The sequence below is a fragment of the Psammomys obesus genome, unplaced genomic scaffold (genome assembly GCF_907164565.1).
Source record: "Psammomys obesus unplaced genomic scaffold, mPsaObe1.curated_primary_1811, whole genome shotgun sequence".
NCBI lineage: Eukaryota > Metazoa > Chordata > Mammalia > Rodentia > Muridae > Psammomys > Psammomys obesus.
Window position 1 is genome coordinate 20,340,482 of NW_026596117.1, and position 21,311 is coordinate 20,361,792.

The 21,311-nt window shown below is 48.9% G+C and overlaps 1 protein-coding gene across 7 annotated transcripts in view; it reads left to right on the forward strand.

The window, feature by feature from the left end:
* Window positions 1–21,311, forward strand: part of Apbb2 (amyloid beta precursor protein binding family B member 2) — a 306,075-nt gene that overhangs the window by 278,804 nt on the left and 5,960 nt on the right. For 6 of the 7 annotated variants that reach the window (XM_055629150.1, XM_055629154.1, XM_055629153.1 and 3 more), the window contains 5 exons: window positions 12,642–12,756; window positions 13,723–13,810; window positions 14,819–14,902; window positions 16,564–16,679; window positions 18,158–18,337. In XM_055629150.1, coding sequence (XP_055485125.1) covers window positions 12,642–12,756; window positions 13,723–13,810; window positions 14,819–14,902; window positions 16,564–16,679; window positions 18,158–18,337 — 583 coding nt within the window. Of the gene's footprint in view, window positions 1–4,081; window positions 4,102–12,641; window positions 12,757–13,722; window positions 13,811–14,818; window positions 14,903–16,563; window positions 16,680–18,157; window positions 18,338–21,311 lie in introns of those variants that run through there. The other variant, XM_055629156.1, reaches the window with a different exon arrangement.

Sequence of the window (21,311 nt, forward strand, 5' to 3'; positions counted from 1 at the left end):
AGAAAAACCAAACAAACAAAACACCCATTTCTTGGTTGCTTTTCGGTATATCCCCCGCCCCCATCTGTGAGCTGCCAGTTTAACTGTTGTATCTTCTCTCCAGTTATCACTAGAAGCCCTTTGTTGAGAAGAATGTGCCTTGAATTTTAATATCCCCACCCCATTGTAAATCCTCGGTCACAGTAACTCTTTCGTGCTCCAGTCCATGGCTGCCACTGGAGCAGGTAGGAAAGAGCCTGCCCTGGAAAGGATGGCTACATCCCTAGTTCAAGGCAGGTGTCATCCTCAGTAGGAAAGGAAGCCTGTCCCTGCACTGAAGCATGTGAATTTCCTCAGAAACCAGATGGGAAATTTGCATAAACTTGTTATTCATTTCAGTTCTGCGGGTTTTTTTCACCGGCTAGGTGGAGGAAATTCTACTGGGGTCTGCTGGGCCATTCCAGCTCCGTCCCTCTCCAGAACTGAGCGTGAAATTGAGATGCAGGCCCTCCTTGTGAACTGTTGCTGTAGGCCACAAAAGAGGTCATGATTCAAAACAAGCTGTGTTTTTGCCCCACCCCCCCCACATCACATCAAATTCACACCGCCACCCATGATAGCTCAAGAGCTCTCTGTGGATCGACTCACATGTAACTCCCCTACATGTTAAGATGTGTGTTCCACTGGTTTGCCCAAGTTACAGATGAAGTTGGAGAACCAAGAAGCCAAGGGCCCCCCAACCAAGGGCACACAGCTAGTCAAAGCCAGTGACTAAAGGGTGTGAAGCTGGGCAGGAAGAACGGACTGTCTGGTGCCAGAACAGGTGTAAGACCCTTCCTCACAGTTCACTGTCATGTGAGTGATGGCGACTCCACACCCAGAGGTTCCAAAGACCCACAGTGATGAAGGGAAGCATCAAAAAGCACGTGTACGGGTTCCACAGTAGTGGACAAGCGGGGCAGAGCAGAGGCCTTGCCTTGTGAGCTCAAGGTATGATAAAGGGACAGTGGTGTTATTGCCTGAGTGGGAAGTGGTTTGGCCAGGGCACAGATGACGATGTCCTGTGTCACTCTGGCGTGCTGTTTCTGTTGTTGTTTTTCAGCATTTTTCAGGGATGCCGGTTGCACATGCCAAGTAGTTCTGCTCTTCTGGGTTTATGTTAAGGAAAACGTTGCCAGTTTTCCTGCATTTGTTTTTCCAAGGTGCTGCGGGCTAGAGTGTGCTGCTCTGGGCCGTCCCGGTGAGCCCCGCCGCTGGAACAAATCTTGGGGCCTGATTCTTCTGAGAAGGGAGCAGGCTTACAGCTGACTAAATTAGCCTCCTCCACTCTCCGAATGGCTCGTCTTGGGTAAAAGCCCAGCTCTGGGCCGATGTTTTTTTGTTGTTGTTGTTTTTCATTTGGCAAAATTACGATATACTGAGAGGTGGAGCAGCTGCTGCTGGCTGTGACTCTTTGGGATGTTTGGATTATGTTTCAAAGCTCCCCTGAAGTCTCTATTTATGGCTGGTTTTTACTTCAACACTTACAGCAAGCAGTATCTCTTAAGCCCCCCAAAGTTAATTCCATTTAGACGTTTCCCAGTTCTTCCTGCGGGGGGAACCACAGAGGCTGCATGTCAGTGTTTGTTCAAATGAGTCCCTTGCAATAGGCATGACTTTAAATAGCCAAGGCTATACACAGAAGAAACATCCTATTCTAAGTCTTTAGCTTTAGGGCCATTGGGCAGAATTGTTGTCATACACTAGACATAGGCATTTGTGAAGGGTAATAAATTAAAAGCTTTTGCTGTAAATCAAGATTGAGTCAAAGAAATACCACTTCCTAAAGAACATGTTTTGTTGTTGTTCTTAAGAAAAGAAACTGACTACTTGGGAGGCAAAGGCAGGTAGATCTCTGTGAGTTCAAGGCCAGCCTGGTCTACAGAGTGAGTTCCAGGACAGCTAAACAGAGAAACCCTGTCTCAAAAACAAACAAACAAACAAAAAATAAAAACAAAGAAAGAAACTGTAAGGATGGACATTCTAGGAGCCTATCTTGTCTGAGGTAGGAAAGCTGAGACTCTAGAGGGCCACTGACTTTAGAAAGTTACCGTAGAGATTGCCTCTGATAGCAGGGCAGGCCGAGTGCAGAGGCACCTTAGCCGCTATGTTGTTCCAGGGAACGATCAGTGACATCCTAGGTGAAAGCCTTCCCGTGAGAGAATCTCCCTCAGGGGCCACCGGTAGTTATGAGGGCAGTGTGCCTGCGATGCCTGTCATCTCACTGATTCCCACGGTTGGTTCAGCTCATGTGGCTGGCTTGATGACCTTCACTGATGGGACATCTAGGTCAGGGATGTCCATCTAATACTGTGGCACCTAGGGGAGCCTGGTAAATTGACAATGGGAAGGTAGGTACCATCCTGGAAAACCCTGGCTCTGCCTGCCCCCTTAGCCTAAAGAAGCTCTCCTGGAAACCTGAGCTCTCTGATCCTCCAAGGACCCAGATTTCTTGTCAAGTCCTTTGGTCCCACCTTAAGCAAACTTGTTTAGCCTGGTGGGTTTATCATCTGAGAGACAGACTAAGAAAGACTTGAAACACAAATGCTGTCTCCGCCATGAGTTTGCTGTATGACCTCGCCAAGTTCCTCAAACTCACGGAAGCTGTTTTCTCCTGTGTTTATGAACACCATGCTAATGACCTTGTCAGGCTGTCAGGGTCTGCAGGCACAGACCTTATGATACCAGAACTCAGTGTATAGGGCGTGCTATAGTAATCATAAATGTTGGAGGGGTCACCTGTGCTGGCCCTTGGCCACGTGCTGGTCACAGTGATTTTCCATGAATGTGGAGGTAAATGTGTAAAATGTATTTGTGCCTGTTGTTTAATATTCACACAAATCACAAATATATTGAATAAAATCTTCTGTAATCTTCCCCACAAAGTAACAGTTTGGATGCTACGGTTTTTTTTTTTTTTTAGCCTTTTTTTTTTCTTTTCAAGACAGGTTTTCTTTGTGCCCACTTGGGTTTGTGGGTACACATCCCAGCCCCCATGTGATTTTATGGCACAAGCATTGTTCTGAGGTGGAGTAGGTCACTGTCTGGTGTCCTTGATTGCTTATTAACTAGCATCCTCAGGGCCCTGCTAGCCTGGGTGACAACAGCTGTGGAGCCGAGGTGCAGGAGAGAGCAGGTCCCTGTGAATCCTGCATCTCCTCATGGCTTAGCTATCTGGCCCTCTGCCCCCTCAGACTGTTACTCTACAGAACGCCTGTGTGTCACTTACAGGACTCTGCCTTTGGACCCTTTTCTACTGCCTCTGACAGAATAGAAAGGGATAGAGGACTCAGGGGCCTCTCTAGGGTCAACTGGCAACTCGGGGTGGCTCTGAGAATAAAACTCAAAACTGGCTGTTGTCGTATCCGTCCGTCTATCCACCCTTCCATCTCCGTGGCCCCTGCCTCACATGCTCCTTTCTACATTCCCTTCCTCCCTTCTCTAGCATTTCTCTGGACCTGCACCCCTTCTCTGGCACTACTCTCTGCCCACACCCTTGATGTTTTCATCTCCTGTCTCTTTCCTGACCCACTCTGCCCTCCACTTTCTGCTCTGCGTCCCTTCCCATTGCCCGCTGAGGGCTTTGCTAAAGCTCCCGGGTATCAGGGCTGCAGCTCTAACAGCATGTCCAGGTGCTGTGAAGCAGGTAAGGCTGCAGCTGCCTCATTGGTTCCGTGTGTGTGTTGGTTTCTGGTTTGTTTGTTTTTTTTTTTTTTTTTCTTTTTTAAACTGTGAGAAGCTGGGGCTGGAGAATGAAGATAAGTTCCCTGCCAGTGTTTCCTGCAAACAGCCTCCTGTATTTGACTGCGATATTTTAAGCTTGGTCACCTCCCCCGGCTGATCTGTTGCCTCTGCAAATTCAGCTGGCAACTCTTGGCTTCATCGTAGTGTGGCTTGAAATACACTCCCCTGGGTGATGGGGTTCGGCTAAAATAAGCACAGACAGGCTATTAATGGCTGCAGAGTTGGGAACTACGATGGGATTGCCGGGGCTGAGAGCTGCTGTTGTGTAGGCTGGACGCAGGATGGATGCTAACGTGCTGTTTCTGCTCTTCCTTCATGCCTGCCTGGATTCAGAGAGAGGTAACCAGCAACTTTTCACTTCTCCCCTCCCCTGGCATCTCATGTCTGGCACAACTCACTGCTTCTTCCATGGCATCATCATCCCTCACAGCCGCCTCTGCCCTCCGAAGACAGGCCTTTGTTTAACCTTTTACCACCATCATTTGCCCCTGAGTTTGGTTGCGTCTGGACCCTAACCTACTTCTGTGTTGGTCCTGTCTGGGGAAGGTGATGGGCTGAGTGACTAAGAAGAAGAGCCACCCCACCGGGTCTCTCTCTAATGGCTGAACAAATGACTCAGCATGCTGGGGAGTAAATGTGACAGCCATGCCCAGGTCCCATGTCACATTGTACCTGTTTCTTAAAGAGTGACAGTTTGGAACTCTGCTGTGTTCTCTTTAGTTTCCTGGGTGGCTAGTCAGAATGCAGTCATTTCCAGTGTCAGTTATTAGCCATAGCACGGCCGGGGGCCCCTCCTTCTCTCCTAGAAGGCTGTTTGTTATCAGGGGAGAGGATATACCTGTTAAATTCAGGGTGTTTAAACAGTTTTAAAGTGCTCTGAATGTCAGCCTCCCAGCTGATGGGATGGAAGATTGAGGCTCCCGTCATTCTTCAGCGCTGCCCTTCAAGGGAAGGGGCATTTTGAGAAGTGCTAGCCATAGTGAAGAGACAGACGCAAGAATGCACTCCTCTCTGCTCTGGGCTCACTCCTGGCCACACTCCAGCATTGTGGCTAGTGACCATTTTTCTGTCTTGCCCATGAGCTCAGTAGTTGGGCAAATGAGACATCCTGGAGCCAATGGGTCATCCTTAGAGGATGGGGCTAGCAGAGAGTATGACTAAGAGAATTTCTCCTTTTCGGGGGATACATCCCAGGTCTGAGCATGGGGTGTAAGCTTTCTTACCTCTGTGGCCCACAGATCCCACAGGGATCCACAGTGGGGAAGTGTCCAGACATTTGCCAGCTCTCCTCTTCCCCGTGTGTCCCGGTCTCCTTACTAGGAGACAGCTGCGACAGCTGTTCTCAATATTAACAGCGAGAGTGCGCACTAGAGAATGTCGCACCTTCTGTTCAAGCCTCTTTGCTGACGGCAGATGGTGGAACTTGGGCGAGCTGTGCGCACAGTCCACATCTCAAGAAAGGGCCTGGAGAGGACCTGGTTGTACAGAATGTGCTCGCCCTGGGTAGCGAGAGGTTGAGCTACTGCTTTCCGCACTTAGCATCTTCCTAGAAGAAGCAGAAGGAGAGTTAAGTTTGCCGAGATGGAACCCAACCTTGATGAGATCCTTGATACCCACGGGTTGAACAGTTGATGTTGGGTAAAATAAAACAAAAAAACCCCACCCAACACAGGCAGGCAGATAGATATTCTAGATTGGCCATCTAGGGCAATGAAATTTCTCATGTTTCTTACCCCCTCTCTCCTGTTCCTCACATCCCCAAAGTATAATCCGAGAATAAGAGCAGACAGTCTTAGAAACAGGATTTGTTTTCCCCCCGGCTCCCAGGGGTGCTGGTAGTCATATTTTGACATGTCTCGGGATCCCCGTCATCACTGTTTGCTCTGGTGTGGGCCCACTTTCCAAATCCCAAGTCCTGTGCTCAACTCTGTATGTGAAGGAAAGGGGAGAGAAAGCGTTCATCCAAAGGTGATAGAAATATGTAGGCCAAAGTCCCTCTGCACCTGTCTCATTCTGATTTGGAGCCTCACCTTGCCCTGTGCTGGAACCAGCCTGCTGGCTTGTAGCTTCCACAAAAAGGCAACCTGGGAGGAAGGTAGCTGCACATGGCTTAGGAAGTTTCCATGTCATTCCGTTGATGCAGCCTTCATGGAGAGGAGGCTGCACTCCAAAGTGGCCTTGTCTGTACCCTCTCCTCACTCATGCTGGCAACTAGCACTTATCAAATGTCTGTCGTGGACCAGCCTTTACAAAGTCTCTGCAAAAAAAAAAACCCCACATATTTGACCCGAACAAATATGAATGACAAGATGACAGATGTCATCATCTAGTCTGTGAAGGTAAGAAATGGCAGTAGAGGAGATTTGGTGAGACAGTAAATGGGAAATGAGTCCAATGGAAAAGAGGAGGAGAGTGCACAGAGGCCATTACATGAGCCATCAGCGTAGCTGACAAAGCCATCATGTTCTGGGTCTCCACAGAAAGTAAAGCTAGTTCAACCAGTAAAAAGTACAAGGAAGGAGATTCCAGTTTCTCATTAAGAAAAACCAACTATGTAGATCCATATATACATATGTATGTATATGTGTATGTGTGGATATGTATGTATGTATGTATGTATACATATATGGAGAGCGAGAGAGGCATGCACATACACAGGCTTTTTTTTTCACTCAGTCACTGGAAGTCTTCCAACAACAAGGCAGGCTGGTTTCATAAGGAAATGAGGTTTTCCCTCTGGGTACCATTTATCGGGTTACTATAGCAGGGACAGTTAATGTATGTAGCAGCTAAGAGGTCTTTGGACACCTTCAGTTCATTTGGCAGACAGAGAAATACATAAGTAAATTCCATATATCCTGAGAGAGTTGCCAGAGAGATTGAAAGAGTGAGCCGAGAGGGCTGTTTTTAATAGAAGCCATTTGAATAAAGGATTGTTTATTCGTTCATTGCATAAAGACAGAGCGAGCCCCTGTAGGGTGATCCGGATGCCGTAGAGCAGAGAATAATGAAAGCAATTTTTGGTTCTTCACTTTGCCATTAAGAAATTTGAGGCTGTCAAAGATGTCTTAGCGCTGACATTTTTCTCCCCGGCAGAACTTGAGGCTGGTCCTCTGGGGGAATAATTACCAGAGAGAACAGCAAAAGGACAAGAAGGAAAGAGTTGGAAGCACACAGGTTCTTTAATCAAACTGCTAGAGGGACTTGAGTCCTGTCAGTCGTGTCTGCTGGAGTTTAAGAAGGAGGCATGAGGTCACAGCTGCAGGCCTCCCACTCACCGCTTTATAGAACAAAACCTCACAGTTCCCATGATGGCAGGAAGCAAACAGTAGGATTCTGAGCAAGATGGCCTGCCCTGCATCTGCCTTGACAGATGGCCCCTGGTCCAGCTCCAGAGTGTGAGCTGAAGCAGAGAGTCGCTGTCATCAGAGAGCATCTTGGACACTTAGATATGTAGAAGAATACGTGAGAAAACAAGCTATGCCTGGGGCCTGGTGACCTTTGAGACTAGTGGTACGGTCTCATAGATGAGATGCTGGAAGATGTCCAGCCACCAGGGGGCAGCAGAGGAGACCATCTCAGCTAGGCCACTGCTCTCTCTCTGGAAGCTGATATATATGGACTCTGGGTGGCTCGTGAAATGTCCCTACTGCAGACCAGCCAGCTCTCTATCCCACAATGTTTGAGCTGTGTCATAGGCCAGCCGAATGCCTCACACAGTATCTAGGCTGCTTCAGAGCAACTGGAACCTGACACCGGATAGGCACATAGTTCCTGGCGGTCTCCTCCTGAGTTCATGGTCCTGGCACTGGAATGCTCATTTGCCCAACTTCCAGGTGTCCTGTGACAATGGAGGGATATGAATATATATAAAATAATGGATAAATATATATATTTATATGGATATATATAATGGATAAATATATATTTATATATTTCTTTATTTCCTTGGAATATAATATGAAAGAATAAATAATAAATATGAATAAATAAATATGAAAGAATCCCTAGGTTTAAGCATAATGGCCTATAGCATCGTGGTGCTGGCAGGGGCAGTTAAAACTTTATATCAAGCTAGTCGCTGCCATTTTGACCATTGTAGAAGTTGAATAGTCAGGCATGGGAATCCATTTCTTGTCTATTTTCATAAGTATTTGATAAGTTCCAAAGAGAGAAGTGATCTTGATCTTTTAAAAGGTAAATAAGGGATCTGTTTTGCTCTAACCAGGATCCTAAATTCCCTTCTCCGGGGTCAGGGTTCAGGAGGCGAAGGTCTCTGCCAGGCCCCCTTCGCCCAGACAAGCTAGTCTCCTACTGTTTAGTCCCTCAGCCTTGGGAACACCGCCCAGCCTCACCTTGGGCCTCCCTCCCCTCTAACACTCTCTCTCCTCCCTTCTCTTAAGAGGCTTCAGCACTGAGACCTTAAATGCCTTCCACTGAATCCCATGCCTTGTTTTGTTTCTGTATTCTCCACACTTGTCTGTGTCTCCCTCCCAGACCTCAAGGATCAAGTCTGTGTTGGTGGGCCTCCCTGCTGGGGCCCTAAGCACCTCAGACTCAGCAACGGAACAAGCTTTTGTAGCACATGCCACGTACGTCGGGGCACATGGACCAATGCTAGGCTTGAGTGCCTCAGAGAAGAGGCTAGACACACAGTGGGGGGCTGTGCTGTGCAGGCAAGCCGGAGTACTGGGACATCATTCTTATAGCCACAGGCCACTACAGCCCCTGCTAACACAGAGCTCAACCAGGGACTCTTACAGGCACCCGGGTGCTCACTTACCTCTTGTCTTTGTTTCTGGTCATTTGAGCTTCATTTGAGCCTTCTTCTCTGTTCTTAACCCTGGCGAGGGTATAAGGACACAGCTCACATGTCTCTGACCAGTGTGTGAAATGTGTAAAATCTGCCAGTGGGCTTCCTGGCTGGAGCCTTGTCTGTCTGTGTTTGCATCATTGATGCACCGTGGCATGGCACTGAAGAAAACTGTGGAAGTGAGTTGACTGTTTCAAAAATATATATAAATTCTCAAATGCCATATTAAAATTTGGGTAAAGTCATAGGGCAGCTCCTGTAACAAATCATTACAAAGCTCAAGTGGCTTATAGCAACAGATAGGTTCTCTCAGAGTGCTAGAGGATAGAAGTCCACGGTGGGTCTTCCAGAGATAACGGGGCTGTGTTTCTTGTAGAAATTTCGGAAGAACACACGTTTTGCCCTTTCCTGTGCAACTCACTCATGGCCCTGCTCCTGTCCTTTTATTTCTAAGACAGGAGTTGCCTCCCTTCCCTCAGGATTCCCTTGATCCAGTTGGACAACCCAAAGAAACAGCCATATCTTCGGTTCCCCCTGTTGGCATATCTGCAAAGACACTTTGCACAGAGCTTATGAATTAGGACAAGAACATCTCTGGGAAGCAAGAGAAGCTGTTGCTGTGTCTGCCACAGCAAGTTTTATAATAACAGCATTTTTTATAATAATGAATAATAATATAATTTATAATAATAATAATAATAATAACAACAACAACAACAACACAGCTGGTTATTGAGATGCTTGCCCGTGCTCCAGGTCTGAGGAATGAAGCCTCCACGGGGTCAGTGAATGCTCTCACTGGGTGATTTCTGCCTGTCTGTTACCTGTCTAAGAAGGACGAGACAGGCTGCACAGAGTCTGTGAGAAGCCCTCTCCCATAAAGCCAAGGCTGCCGACTCTCTCCTTTGGGAAGATGTAGGTTCCAGACAGTTTCCCTGGGGCATTCATCACCTTCCCCTGAGCCGAAAGAAAATGAAGATTCATGATAACGATTCTTTAAGAATTTACGCCCATGAGGTCACACGTGAAGGAGCACACAGCACAAAGCCGGTGCTTGGTAGAACTGACCCAGTGGTTAGGGGTCCAGGTGTGTTCCATCCTCTCTAGTAAACTTGGGGGAGGGGGTGTATACTTCCCACCAGCCATCAGGCAGGCAGGGAGAGGAGGCTAGATCTTAGAAGCTTCCATCAGAAAACTAGCAAGGCAGTGCTGGAAATAAATGCCTCTACCCACACAGAAAGAGGGGTTAATATCCAAGACTGGAGTCACACGGGTATTCTTCTCCAAGACACTTAGTGCCGGGAGGATTTCTGGCTTTAGAATGTTTGCATCTACATGATGATACGGAATCCACAACCCAATGTGACAATTCTTTCTCCCTCGTGTATACCTTGTTAGTATAAGCCAAAGGCAATTTTAGCACCACCTTGGTAATTTTTGTTTATAAACAGTTTCATGGTGCGGAGTTTTCCGCATGTAGTGTCCTGTCTGCACCCAGAAAGTTTTGGCTTAAGGATTTGGGGGTCAGGGATGTTAACTAAGTGGAACCAGAAATGAACTTGAAGTGGTTTGCCTGCATCTGTTGCTCTGCTAGCTGTCCCTTCCAGTCCCTTAGAGAGGAAAGACACGGGGAGGAACTGTGCATTTCTACAAAAGAGAGGGCAAAGCACGCAGAATTTGCATACTGACAGCATTTAAACCAGCAAAGCCTGTGGGCCGGAGGGCCAGGCAGGCCTCGGGAAGGCTGTGCTGGCTAGGTGAGTGAGTGAGCTCTGCACAGCACAGGGAGGGCCGATGGTCACCAAATCCTGAGGACCATCTTGAGCAGAGAGCTTTGATGGTAGAAGGGAAGATGACACAGACATTTCACAACTCATGAAATCTGGGTAGACCTGGGAGTTGGAAAGGCTGGTAAGATGTCGTGTGTCTTACTGTATGGACCGTCTGGGGAGTGAGGCAGCTGAGAACAAGGCTTCCCTCAACCAGTCTCTGGAAGTGAACTGTTGCTTTTTCAGGTCCTGTGTTTCCTTAATGGTGCTTGAGACGAGGATGTGAAGGCTTTGGGGAACACAGAGTGGGGAAAGACTGCGTACTCTTACCTCTCAAAGTCCACCTGCCCCCACAAATCTGTAACTCCTCATTCACCCAGACCTGTCCCTCCCCCCAGTGCCATAGAACCCATTCACACCTCCGGGTAAATGCCACTATTCCCTGTAGGCACTAAGGGCATGTGGAACAGGCTTATGCTTCAGTCCACAACCTTCACAAATTCTCGTGGCCAGGCCCAGACTAGACATTGGGAATAAGGCACAAACCATCTTGATGGAGCGTCACAGGTGTGCAGGAATCCCAGCAGTGAGTGCAGAACACACAGGGAACCTGGGGGCCCTGCTGAGTCCAGCTGTGGCAATAGAGTAGACAGGGTAGGCAAAGGCAGGGATAAGAACTTGCAGGATTGCTGAGGACTGGTCATGCTGGAAGGGGAGGGAGGGATTAGGTGTCAGGTGGTGAGATAGGCCAAAACATTGGGTCAGGTACAGGGCTATGGCCAGCAGACTAGGAAATGTTTGAATCCAGCATGGAAGATGCCAGCTGAGCTAGTCAGTGAAGGAGTAGGAGGCATGAGGACAGATACTGAGGGCAGCACCTTTGGGGCAGGCACACAGGGGGTCCCTGGGCTGGAGCCTGTGTTTCGGACCAACTCCAAGGCTTCCTAGGGCACACAGGCAAGGAAGGAGGCTTCTCTTGCAAATCCCTCTAGCCCACCAACCTTTCTTCATTGTAGTACAAAACTTCTGGCTAAACCTTCATGTGGTCATCTGAGGACCGTCTTTAAGACAAATAATTTACCCTGCAAGGTAGCACAAACCTGTCATTCCAGCACTTGGGGAGGTGGAGGCAGGAGAATTGCTGTCATTTTGTGGCCAATCCTGGGCCACATCGTGAGACCAGAGCTCAAAAGCCCACTAATAGGACCTGGGGAGGTGGCTCAGCAGTTAAGAGTGTATACTGCTCTTGCAAAGGACCTGAGTTGGGTTCATAGCATGCACCTCACAACAACAGATGTGACTCCAGCTTCAGGGAGATCTGATGCCTCTGGCCTCGGGGTGCCCTTCCACACACATGTACATACCCACACAATACATATAATTAAAAAACAGAGTATGTCTTTAAATAAAAAAAAAAAAAAAAAAAAACTAGATAGGAAGACAAGTAATATAAAAATAAATTCAATTGTTCTGTGGGGTAGCTCACGCCCACAGCCTCAGCACTTGAGAAATTAGGCAAGAAGACTGAAGTTTCAGGCCAACCTGAGCTATACAGTAAGACTTTTTACTTCCTCTTTAGAGAACCACTGTTTCCGTTAATAGCAGCAAGAAACTTAATTGTGTGCCATGGTTGCTTTGAAGCCAAGTAACGTCATAACAGCTGTCAGTACAACAGATACAATGACCCAGCAGAGGCCGCTAGCTCCGGGTAACCGGATATATAACACAAGAGGCCATCCTTGCTCCCCCCCCCCCCCCCCCGAGCCAGAGTCACGTGCCCTTGGTAATATTCCAGTCCACAGGTTCTGTGTGCTCTGGTGTTCCCTCTGATTGCCCATCAACTTTCTCAGGCAGCTGTGGGGGCTGGCCCATCCTCCATGCACACGTCCACACATCACAGCCCATTGTTTTGTGTCTGCCGTCTCCCTGCCATTATATCATTCTGCCATTCGAGGTCTTCCCAATTCTGTGTTCATTGTCTCATCGTCTTAGTCGTTACTGCTCTAGACAGATGCTTCCTGCAGAACTCCGTGTTCAGTCTGTGTTGCTCCCTGCCCCAAAGTTCAAGAGCTGAGGTTTAGAAGACACTGTCATGCCTTGTACCAGCTGACCCCTAACAGCCGCTGAACTCTGCTTCCGCTGTCCGTAGCTGTGGGCGTTTTGGTTTCTGTTCTTAATCTGCATTCACAGTTCACCACTGACATGCTGGCTGTGATCTCAGTTAACATCCACAACTAGAGAGTGTGCCGGTGGAAGGCTCCCTTCCCTAACATCCTGGTAAAATTTTTCTTGCACAGGGACTTTGCTTATGTAGCAAGAGATAAAGATACAAGGATTCTGAAATGTCACGTGTTTCGATGTGACACACCAGCAAAAGCCATCGCCACGAGTCTCCACGAAATCTGCTCCAAGGTAAGATGGGTCTACCTCCCTGTTTCCTCTCACTGCCTGAGCAGATAAAGGCGAGCAGAAGGGCGGGAGAGCTGCCTGTGAAATCAGACGCAGGAAGAAGCAGACATGGTGCCACCCAGAGGATGTCACTAATGCCCTTGGAAGTCCAGGGCATTGGTAACAGCTCCATCAGGATTAACACACACACACACACACACACACACACACACACACACACACACACAGAAATCCTCGGATGCCAGAGTCCCTTACAAGATGGTGGCATGTTTGCGCGTAACTTAGGCTTTTCCTCCTGTGTTTGTCAGATCACTTCAAGGTTACACACAACACCTAGGGAAATGGCGTTCATTGCCTTGCAATGAAAATCTTGGGCTGGGATTGAAAGTGAGTTCCTTGTAGGGCCACTGTTGACTGGTGACTAGGCTTCTTTTAACCCCTAAGCCCACACCACTGTGTAACTCACTGGTAGGGAGTAAGAGCAAAGCACTGCGACATACATACTCTTGTCTACATCCAGTGAAGGGAATGAGACCCAGAAGGGCAGCTTCCTTATCCAACGTCACAGCCAGTCAGGGCAGTGGTAGGATCTGAACCATGTACTCTGTCTCCAGAGCCCGGGAAAGAGCATCAGAAGTCAACATGGGGCAGCACCATGAGCGCAGGGGCCAGAAGGTCCAGGTGTCCCCTGAAGGCACGTGCTGGGCTGTTCTCAGCAGAAGTGAGGGACAGCAGATGGAAGAAGCTCTAAGCACTTAAGAGAACGCTCTGAGGAGGTGCTGTTTTCCCAGTGGGGAAAAGTGAAATTCTCACTTACTGTGTAATGCAGAGACTGGCAGGGAAGGCAGGCAGGAGACGACACTAGTCTAAATCCCCGTGGAATCAACTCCCACGCTTTACTGGCAGGGCTGGCTGGTGATGTGGGGTCTGTAATGGTGAACCCAAGTTGCACTTTCATTTGATGTCTAGATTATGGCTGAACGGAAAAATGCCAAAGCCCTGGCCTGCAGTTCCTTACAGGAGAGGACCAATGTCAGTCTTGACGTCCCTTTGCAAGGTATGTCTGCCCGTGACTCCTCCTTCTTCTCCTCCTCTGTGGCTCTGGCCAGCCTGGCAAGACTGCAGGATTGCACGGGTTCGCTGTGTGTCAAGGGCTGGAGAGATGGCACCGGCCACTCTTCACAGGATACCACTGTGATTCCCAGCACCCACATGGCTGCTCACCACCTTTTGTAACTCCATTTTGAGCACATCTGTTTCCCTCTTCTGGCTTCTGCAGTCACTGAGTGCACATGGCAGGCACACACATATGTAAGATAGCGAATACTTCACACACATACAATAAAAATACGCCTTAAAATTGGGCGTGGTGGCCCCCAACCTGTAACCCAGTCTCTAGAATCTGGGAGGCAGAAGCAGGACGCCCCTGAGCCAGCCTGGTGCTACACGATGAGACCCTGATTGGGTGGGGAGGGGAAGCTCAGCATGGGCTCCAGGCCCTCCGAGGGACAGAGTTGCTTTTGTCCATGTTGAACACAAAGGACAATTGTTGTTTGTTTCTGTCAGACAAATTAAAGACTGTTATCAGCGGAGTCCTTTCATTTTGTTTTATTTTTGTTTTCTTTAACTCATGTATAGCCCTGGGGTTAGGACTCACTAGTTTGAAAACATGTAGGTTGTTAGTTGGGTGTTGGGGGAGGGGGGACTGTATTACCTCTCCTGTGTCTTTGCTTGTACCATTTATGATGAAACGTTCTTTGGGCACCAGCCACACATAACAAATAGGGCACGAGAAGCTATACCTGGGTTTAGGTTGGTCTTTTGTTTTTTGTTTGTTTTTGGTTTTGTTTTTTGCCTTCTGGAGCATTTTCACCTTGAAGAGCAATCAGTAGGGTTTAAACTGACAAAACCCCTGTGTCTGGAGTTGCAAAATGCTGCCCTTACAGAATGTCTGGGAGTAAGACATCCTGGTGTGGGTGGCCATCTGGGAGTGCAGGTGCTAGATGGACAGCTGGTGTTCTGTCTCCCAGAACTCTGAGAAACACACCGCTTTTGTTCCCTGTAGTAGATTTCCCAACACCAAAGACGGAGCTGGTGCAGAAGTTCCATGTGCAGTACCTGGGCGTGTTACCTGTGGACAGACCTGTCGGTAGGTAAAACTTGGCAAGGCTTTCAAATACGAGAGCCCGCTGTTCTCCCATGAGGACGAGGGCCACCGTCTCACCCCTCACCTCCCCCTGAATCATTTCTCTGTAGTGTCAGCATCCTGGTCACACGGGTAGTGGAGGGAAGCTCTCTTGACCTGACATGTGACCCCAGCATACAGGGACTCGGAGGGGACAGATCTGAATTTCCTGTTTTCCCAGCATTCCAGAGATGAGCAGCCCAGGACTACAGAGTGCTCTGCTGTTCTCCAGGGGGCTTCCAGCTTTGAGCCAGGCTCCTGCCTCTGCTTTTACCCACTGGGGACAGGAAGGGAAAGCTGATGGAGCCCTCGTGTCCTCACACTGTGACTCAGAAGTGTTGTCTCCAATGTTCACGTCCTCCCCCAGTGGCAGGAACTGAGGTGCCCCGCTTGCCCAAGCTCATGACAAGGTGGAGGCTGTAGAGTCACCTGGCTGGAAGAGGCTGTGGAGAAATCAGAGCTCTGTGCTCCGCTGGGGATACAGTGAGATGATCTCTGAGAAGCAGTTGGCACTTCCTCAGAGGATTAAAGATCGTAACCTTTGTTTGACCTGGCAGTTCTGCCCCTATGTACTTAGCCAAGAGAAGTAGAAGCACTGTTCCCCCCAAAAACTACAAAAACATTCACAGCACCATTGTTCACGACTGCTTAAAAGGCAAAGACACTCCAAATGCTCGAAGCCTGGCTAGTGGACAAATAAATCAATACTTTCAGATCATGGAATTTTATCTGGCAAGGAAGAAGAAAGGTTTAAAAGTACTGAAACATGGCACAGCATGTGTGACCCTTAAAAGCATTGAGATAAATGAAAGAAGTCCCCCTTAAGGGGGCAAAAGAAATCTGCTGTGTGGGACTCTTCCCGTGAAATGCTCAGAATGGGCACATCCTTAGAGGTAGGAAGGAGTTGCTAGACGACAGGGAGCATGGAGAGTGCACGATGGCTACACTGTGAATACATTGAAACCTACGGAGGGGCACGCTTTCAAAAGAGAGAATTCCATGGCGGTTACATCACAGCAAACTTGTTACTTCTGGGCAGGCGAGATGGCTCAACGGGCAGGGAGCTTGCTGCCAAGCCCGTCGTCAGTCCTCAGGCCCCCGATGGTGGAAGGAGGAGACTGACTCTGGAAAGTTGTCTTCTGATATACACACCCACTTTGTGCTATGCTATGTCATGTTCTCTCTCTCTCTCAAACACACACACAGAGAGAGACATACTAAACAGAGTTAATTTGTTTTAAACTTGTTTGTTCTACAGCTAGCAAAGGAGCCCCTGCAGGGCCTGCTGTGTGTCTGTAAAGAGGCCATTGACCTGGCCTTAAGTAAATGTCAAGTGTGCTGAAGGAGGGTTTGGCTAGCCAGGCTCTCCAAGGCAGCACCTGGAAGCAGGGGAATCTTTGGAGCAGGTTGTTGGTTGGCGGCCACGGTCTCGTTGACCGGACCCCCACTGAAACACTCACACCCCTGCCCCACCCTCCCACACACGTACAATGACGTATGTACACACGTGTGTGCGCTGTATCCCTGGCGGTGCTCATGATTCTCTTTCTATTGGAAAAGCTGGCTTCTCCCCCTGCCCCTCCTGTATTAGAGAGTGTGTTTTCGATTATCCTTTCTATCCGCAGGCATGGACACCCTAAACAGTGCCATAGAAAGTCTTATAACCTCCTCCAGCAAGGAGGATTGGCCTTCGGTGAACATGAGCGTGGCAGACGCCACGGTAACGGTCATCAGTGAAAAGGTGAGGAGCTGGAGAAGACATTGGCTAGGCTGGGCTCCGGGGAGGTTTTGGATACAGTGATCGAAAGACTCGGAAACTGGGTCGAGGCTTGCCCCCTTGGGGTTTGTCCTGACATGTGGTTAACATGGCCTGTGTTTGCAGAAGAGCTGGGGCTTTGTCTGTATCTAACTGTACCTTACTCGGGACCTGGATACTTCCACCCTGTTGCCCTGATTCTGCCTTCCTCACTTGCTCAAAAGATGGAGATTGCTTAAGGCCATCACTGGCACTAGCTGCGGCTCGCTGTGGGTTGCGGGTGTGGGCGGGGCCATGCTGTCTGGGCCTGGGTGCAAATGTGTTGCTCCTGTCGGGGAAGCCCAAGAACTTATAACTCAAGGGGAAGAGGTCGTTGGTCATTCTGACAGTCAGCATTAGCCTCAACCCAGACTATCCCATCGTGGTGACTGACCAAAGTCACTTGTCTAAGATCAAATCGGAGGCACAGGACCAGGCTTTGAAGGCAGCAGTCTGTGTGAAGCACCCGTTCACACCTGAGGAGGACCTCAGGTCATGAGCACGCCTGCCTTCCGCCACGAGCAGCTCATTGTGAAAGCCTATTCGCCCATAGCAGTGGGCAGAATCCTCCCCAGCCTGCCTGCCTCTCTGCTCATGCTGGATTTCATTCCACTCCTCCACCGCATTGCCGTGTCCTTCCCACCGCACTGTCCTGGCTGGCGCACCACCCCTTTGTCCTCATCCTCTCTCCCAAGTTCCAGCTCCAGCATTTCTCCCCCAAGCCCCCTGACCCCTCGGAGCAGCGCAGTCTGCCTGTGAAGTGTGTCTCGTTCCTGGATGAATATTTAACAGTCGGGACGTCACGATCTGCAAGCCGGTGTTGTGGCTGTGCTTACGGAAATTCACAAACCGCCTGTGGTTGTTGCACTGGGTGTCAGCTGTGAAATGAATTCCACCGGCATCTTTACCCTGCCCTGGGTGTGGGGAAGCAGGAGGGGGGTGATTTGACAAATGTGTGGCTTAGGCGAAATTTGTCTTCCACGGTGTTAGACGTGATTTGGTGCGCTATTTCGCTTGAGTGAAAGCTGATGGAGAGAGGCTTCTGAGTCTTTCTCTCCTCGGCCCTCAAGGTTCACCTGGACAAAGAGGCCCTGAGCCACTGGGTGTCCTGCAATGGGCAGCAAGTAGAAGTATGTATGACATTGTTCCTCCCATAGGGAAGAACGGGTGTGGGGTATGGTGGATGGGGAGTGGACACACACCCATCCCATTCCACAGCAACAGTGTCATTCACAGCGACATCAGACAGCAGGAGGCACCATGGCAGCGACGGCCTCTCCGGGCACTGAAGACAAGGGTCGACTTTCTAATGAGATGCTGGTCCTCCCGGGCTGGGTTCTGTGAGGCCTTTGAGGTGTGAGGTTTTTGCTGCCTGCTGAGGGCTTCCCGGAGGGCACAGAGGTGCTGAATGGTGTCTCTTACAGAGTGAAGAGGAAGTCTTGGTGGAGTGCCGAGTGCGGTTTCTGTCCTTCATGGGTGTCGGGAAGGATGTCCATACATTTGCCTTCATCATGGACACCGGGAACCAGCGCTTTGAGTGCCATGTGTTCTGGTGTGAGCCTAATGCTGCCAACGTGTCGGAAGCTGTCCAGGCTGCCTGCATGGTGAGTGAGCCCAACCTGTGCTCAGCCCTCCCTAACCTGCTTCTATGTGTTGTAGATTAGAGCAGAAATCCTTATGTAAAAGGAGAGAGTATACCTCCAAAAGCCCTGTACTTTATATATAGCACTCTCATTTTTTTTTAAATTTTATTTGTTTGGTGTTTATTACAATTTGTTCACTTTGCATCCCAGCTGCAGCCCCCTCCCTTGTCTCCTCCCAGTTCCACCCACCCTCCCTCTTCTCCCCCTATGCCCCTCCCTAGTCCACTGAGAAGGAAGTGGACTCCCCTTCCTCCTCCCCTTCCATCTGACCCTAGCCTATCAGGTCTCATCAAGGCTGGCTGCATCATCTTCCTCTGTGTCCTGGCAAGGCTGCACCCCCCAGGGGTAGGTGATCAAAGAGCCAGCCCCTGAGTTCATGTCAGAGACAGACCCTGTTCCCCTTACTAGGGAACCCACTTGGAGATGGAGTTGCCCAAAGGCAGCTCAGTCTCTAAACAGGACAGAGCCTTCCACAGGGGGCCTCTGAAAGACTATACCCAGCAGGGTATCAAAGCAGATGCTGAGACTCAGCCAAACTTTGGGCAGAGTGCAGGGAATATTATGGAAGAAGGGAGATAGACCTGGAGGGGATGGAGCTACACGAGGAGAACAACAGAGCCAAACAAATCTGGGCCCAGGAGGTCCTGCAGAGACAACAAGGACCATGCAAATGGAGAGGACCTAGACCCCCGGCTCAGATGTAGCCCTCTCATTTTTATGGGCAAAGTCCATTATGACTAGCAGATTGCATGTCAGGAGTCAGGGCTATAGAGTCAGTAAGATTTAAGGCTCACCTATTCTGGACCCCAGATTAAATTTAGTATGTGACCAAGAAATGCCGTTCATGTGTGAGTTATCAAAGTCTACCTTCACCTCCATATTTAAAAAAACAATAATTAACAAACGGGTTTTCTTTCCCATGGTTGTTTTTAGTGCGTTGGTATTACTTTCCATTTTATTTATTATTTATCTGTTAACCCTTATGACAACCCTATCCAGTAGTTGGGTTTGTTATATTTATGAGATAAGGGAACAGACTAGCATCAGTGACATGCTACTGAGTCACAAAGCGAGGGTACTTCACAGCGTGTCTGATTTGAGACAAAAACATCTCTTCATTGAACAGATGTGCTCTGGGCACATTTCATTGGCATACACTGAAAAAAATGTACGGTCCAAGCAAAGAAAGGTGTGAAGGTGGCACCGGAGCCCAGGGTCCCAGGCACAGTATAGTAATTTGGATCAGGGAAACTGGTGGAAGAAACAGGACCCCTGTCACAAAAGACTAGTAAGGGTTGATTCCCTCTGACAAAGATAGGTAGGAATTGGGACTGTCTAGCTTTTGGAGCTTTTTGGATTTGGGTTTCGTGTTTTGAAAAAAAGGTCTCGTGATAGCCCAGGCTGGCCTGGAACTCACTGTGTAGCCTAGCCTAGCTTTAAAGTCAGCAATCTGATGCCTTGGCCTTCCAAGCCACGGGACCATAAGCACGTGTCACCACTTCCGGCTCATGTTTAGGTTTTAAAATAGCATGGCGTCAAAAAGTGAGGGTGGGTTTAAAGAACAAGCTTGAGGTGTAGCTGTCAATCTGAGGGCTCATCAGCCAGCGCAGACTGAAAAGACGAGAGGGTCTGCAGCAGGAGGTTAACGAGGCAGCAATCCGATGGAGCCCTTCCTGACGTGGGGGTGGAGGGGTCTCCTCTGTGTGCCATTGGGCTGCACAGACCCCAAAGAGACCATATGACCCCAATCAGGGAGCTCAGATATCACGGGAGAGGCCCGAAATCAAAAACCCCACGGTGGCATGGTAAAAACTACACATGGAAGAAGAGGGCTAGGATGAGAAGGATGAAGAGAGAAGGACTCTTAGAGTGCAGACTGAAAGTCCGTCAAGGGACAACACTGGCTGGTCTGCGAGCGTGATTCTTTAGGATGGGGACAGTCTGTGCTTTCCTGTGCTAAGGGATCCACGTATATCATGACATTTACGTGAATGTATAAAAGACAGTGGTTCCATGACAGGAGAGTGGCCTTGGAAACGACCTCATAGTCCACAGGGCATGTTTTGTTTTGTTTTTAAGCTTTTGCAACTCCTCAGTCCTCTCTGTGGGAGTTTGCACAGTCCTGGCGGGTCAAGTCATGGCAGACTCTTTCCTCCTCTTCTTGCCTGTTCCACCGCCACAGTTGACCTTCGAGGTGCCCCCGCCTTCTCTCATTCCCAGCTCCTTCCGCTATTTTTTTGGTTTTTTTTTTTTATTTTTTTTATTTTTTGGCATCTTTTTCTTCTCACAAAGGCCCTGTCTTGCAAGGCTGTGTTTGGGGCTCGCTTTTCCTTGCATAATCCAAGGAATCATAAGTCATACCAGGGCCAGTTACTGTGTCACCAGCAAAATGGGTTCTGAATCCATATACAGAAATGGCATCTGGTATGGTTTTATACGTTTTGTACATACTGGCTGCTTTTCCTAAATTTCTGTCTTAAGTATTTTTGCCTTCCCAGGGTGAGGGACATTGATGACCATTTGTGTTCTCTGAAGTAGACAACTGGTCATGAATGGCTGTCGGGTATTTAAAGGCATTCATCATGGCGTCAAGTCTCAAGCAGCCAAGGAAGAAAGAGATCATTGGCATTTCAGCTTAAGTGTTAGCACACAAGGTCAAAATGGTTATTTTAAAATGTTTATACGAGGGGGTGGGGTGCAGAGAGGGCAGACATGAGCGGAATAGGAAAAGCGCAAATTGGCTTGTGGGTACCTGCTGAGGTCAGTGAGATGGCTCAGCAGGTAAAGGTATTTGCCACCAAACCTGATGACCTAATTTTTGAGCCCTGGAGCCCACAAGAAAAGAAGCAGCTCCCACAAATTGACCTCTGACTTCTGTGGTACAACCTACACACACACACACACACACACACACACACACACACACACACACACA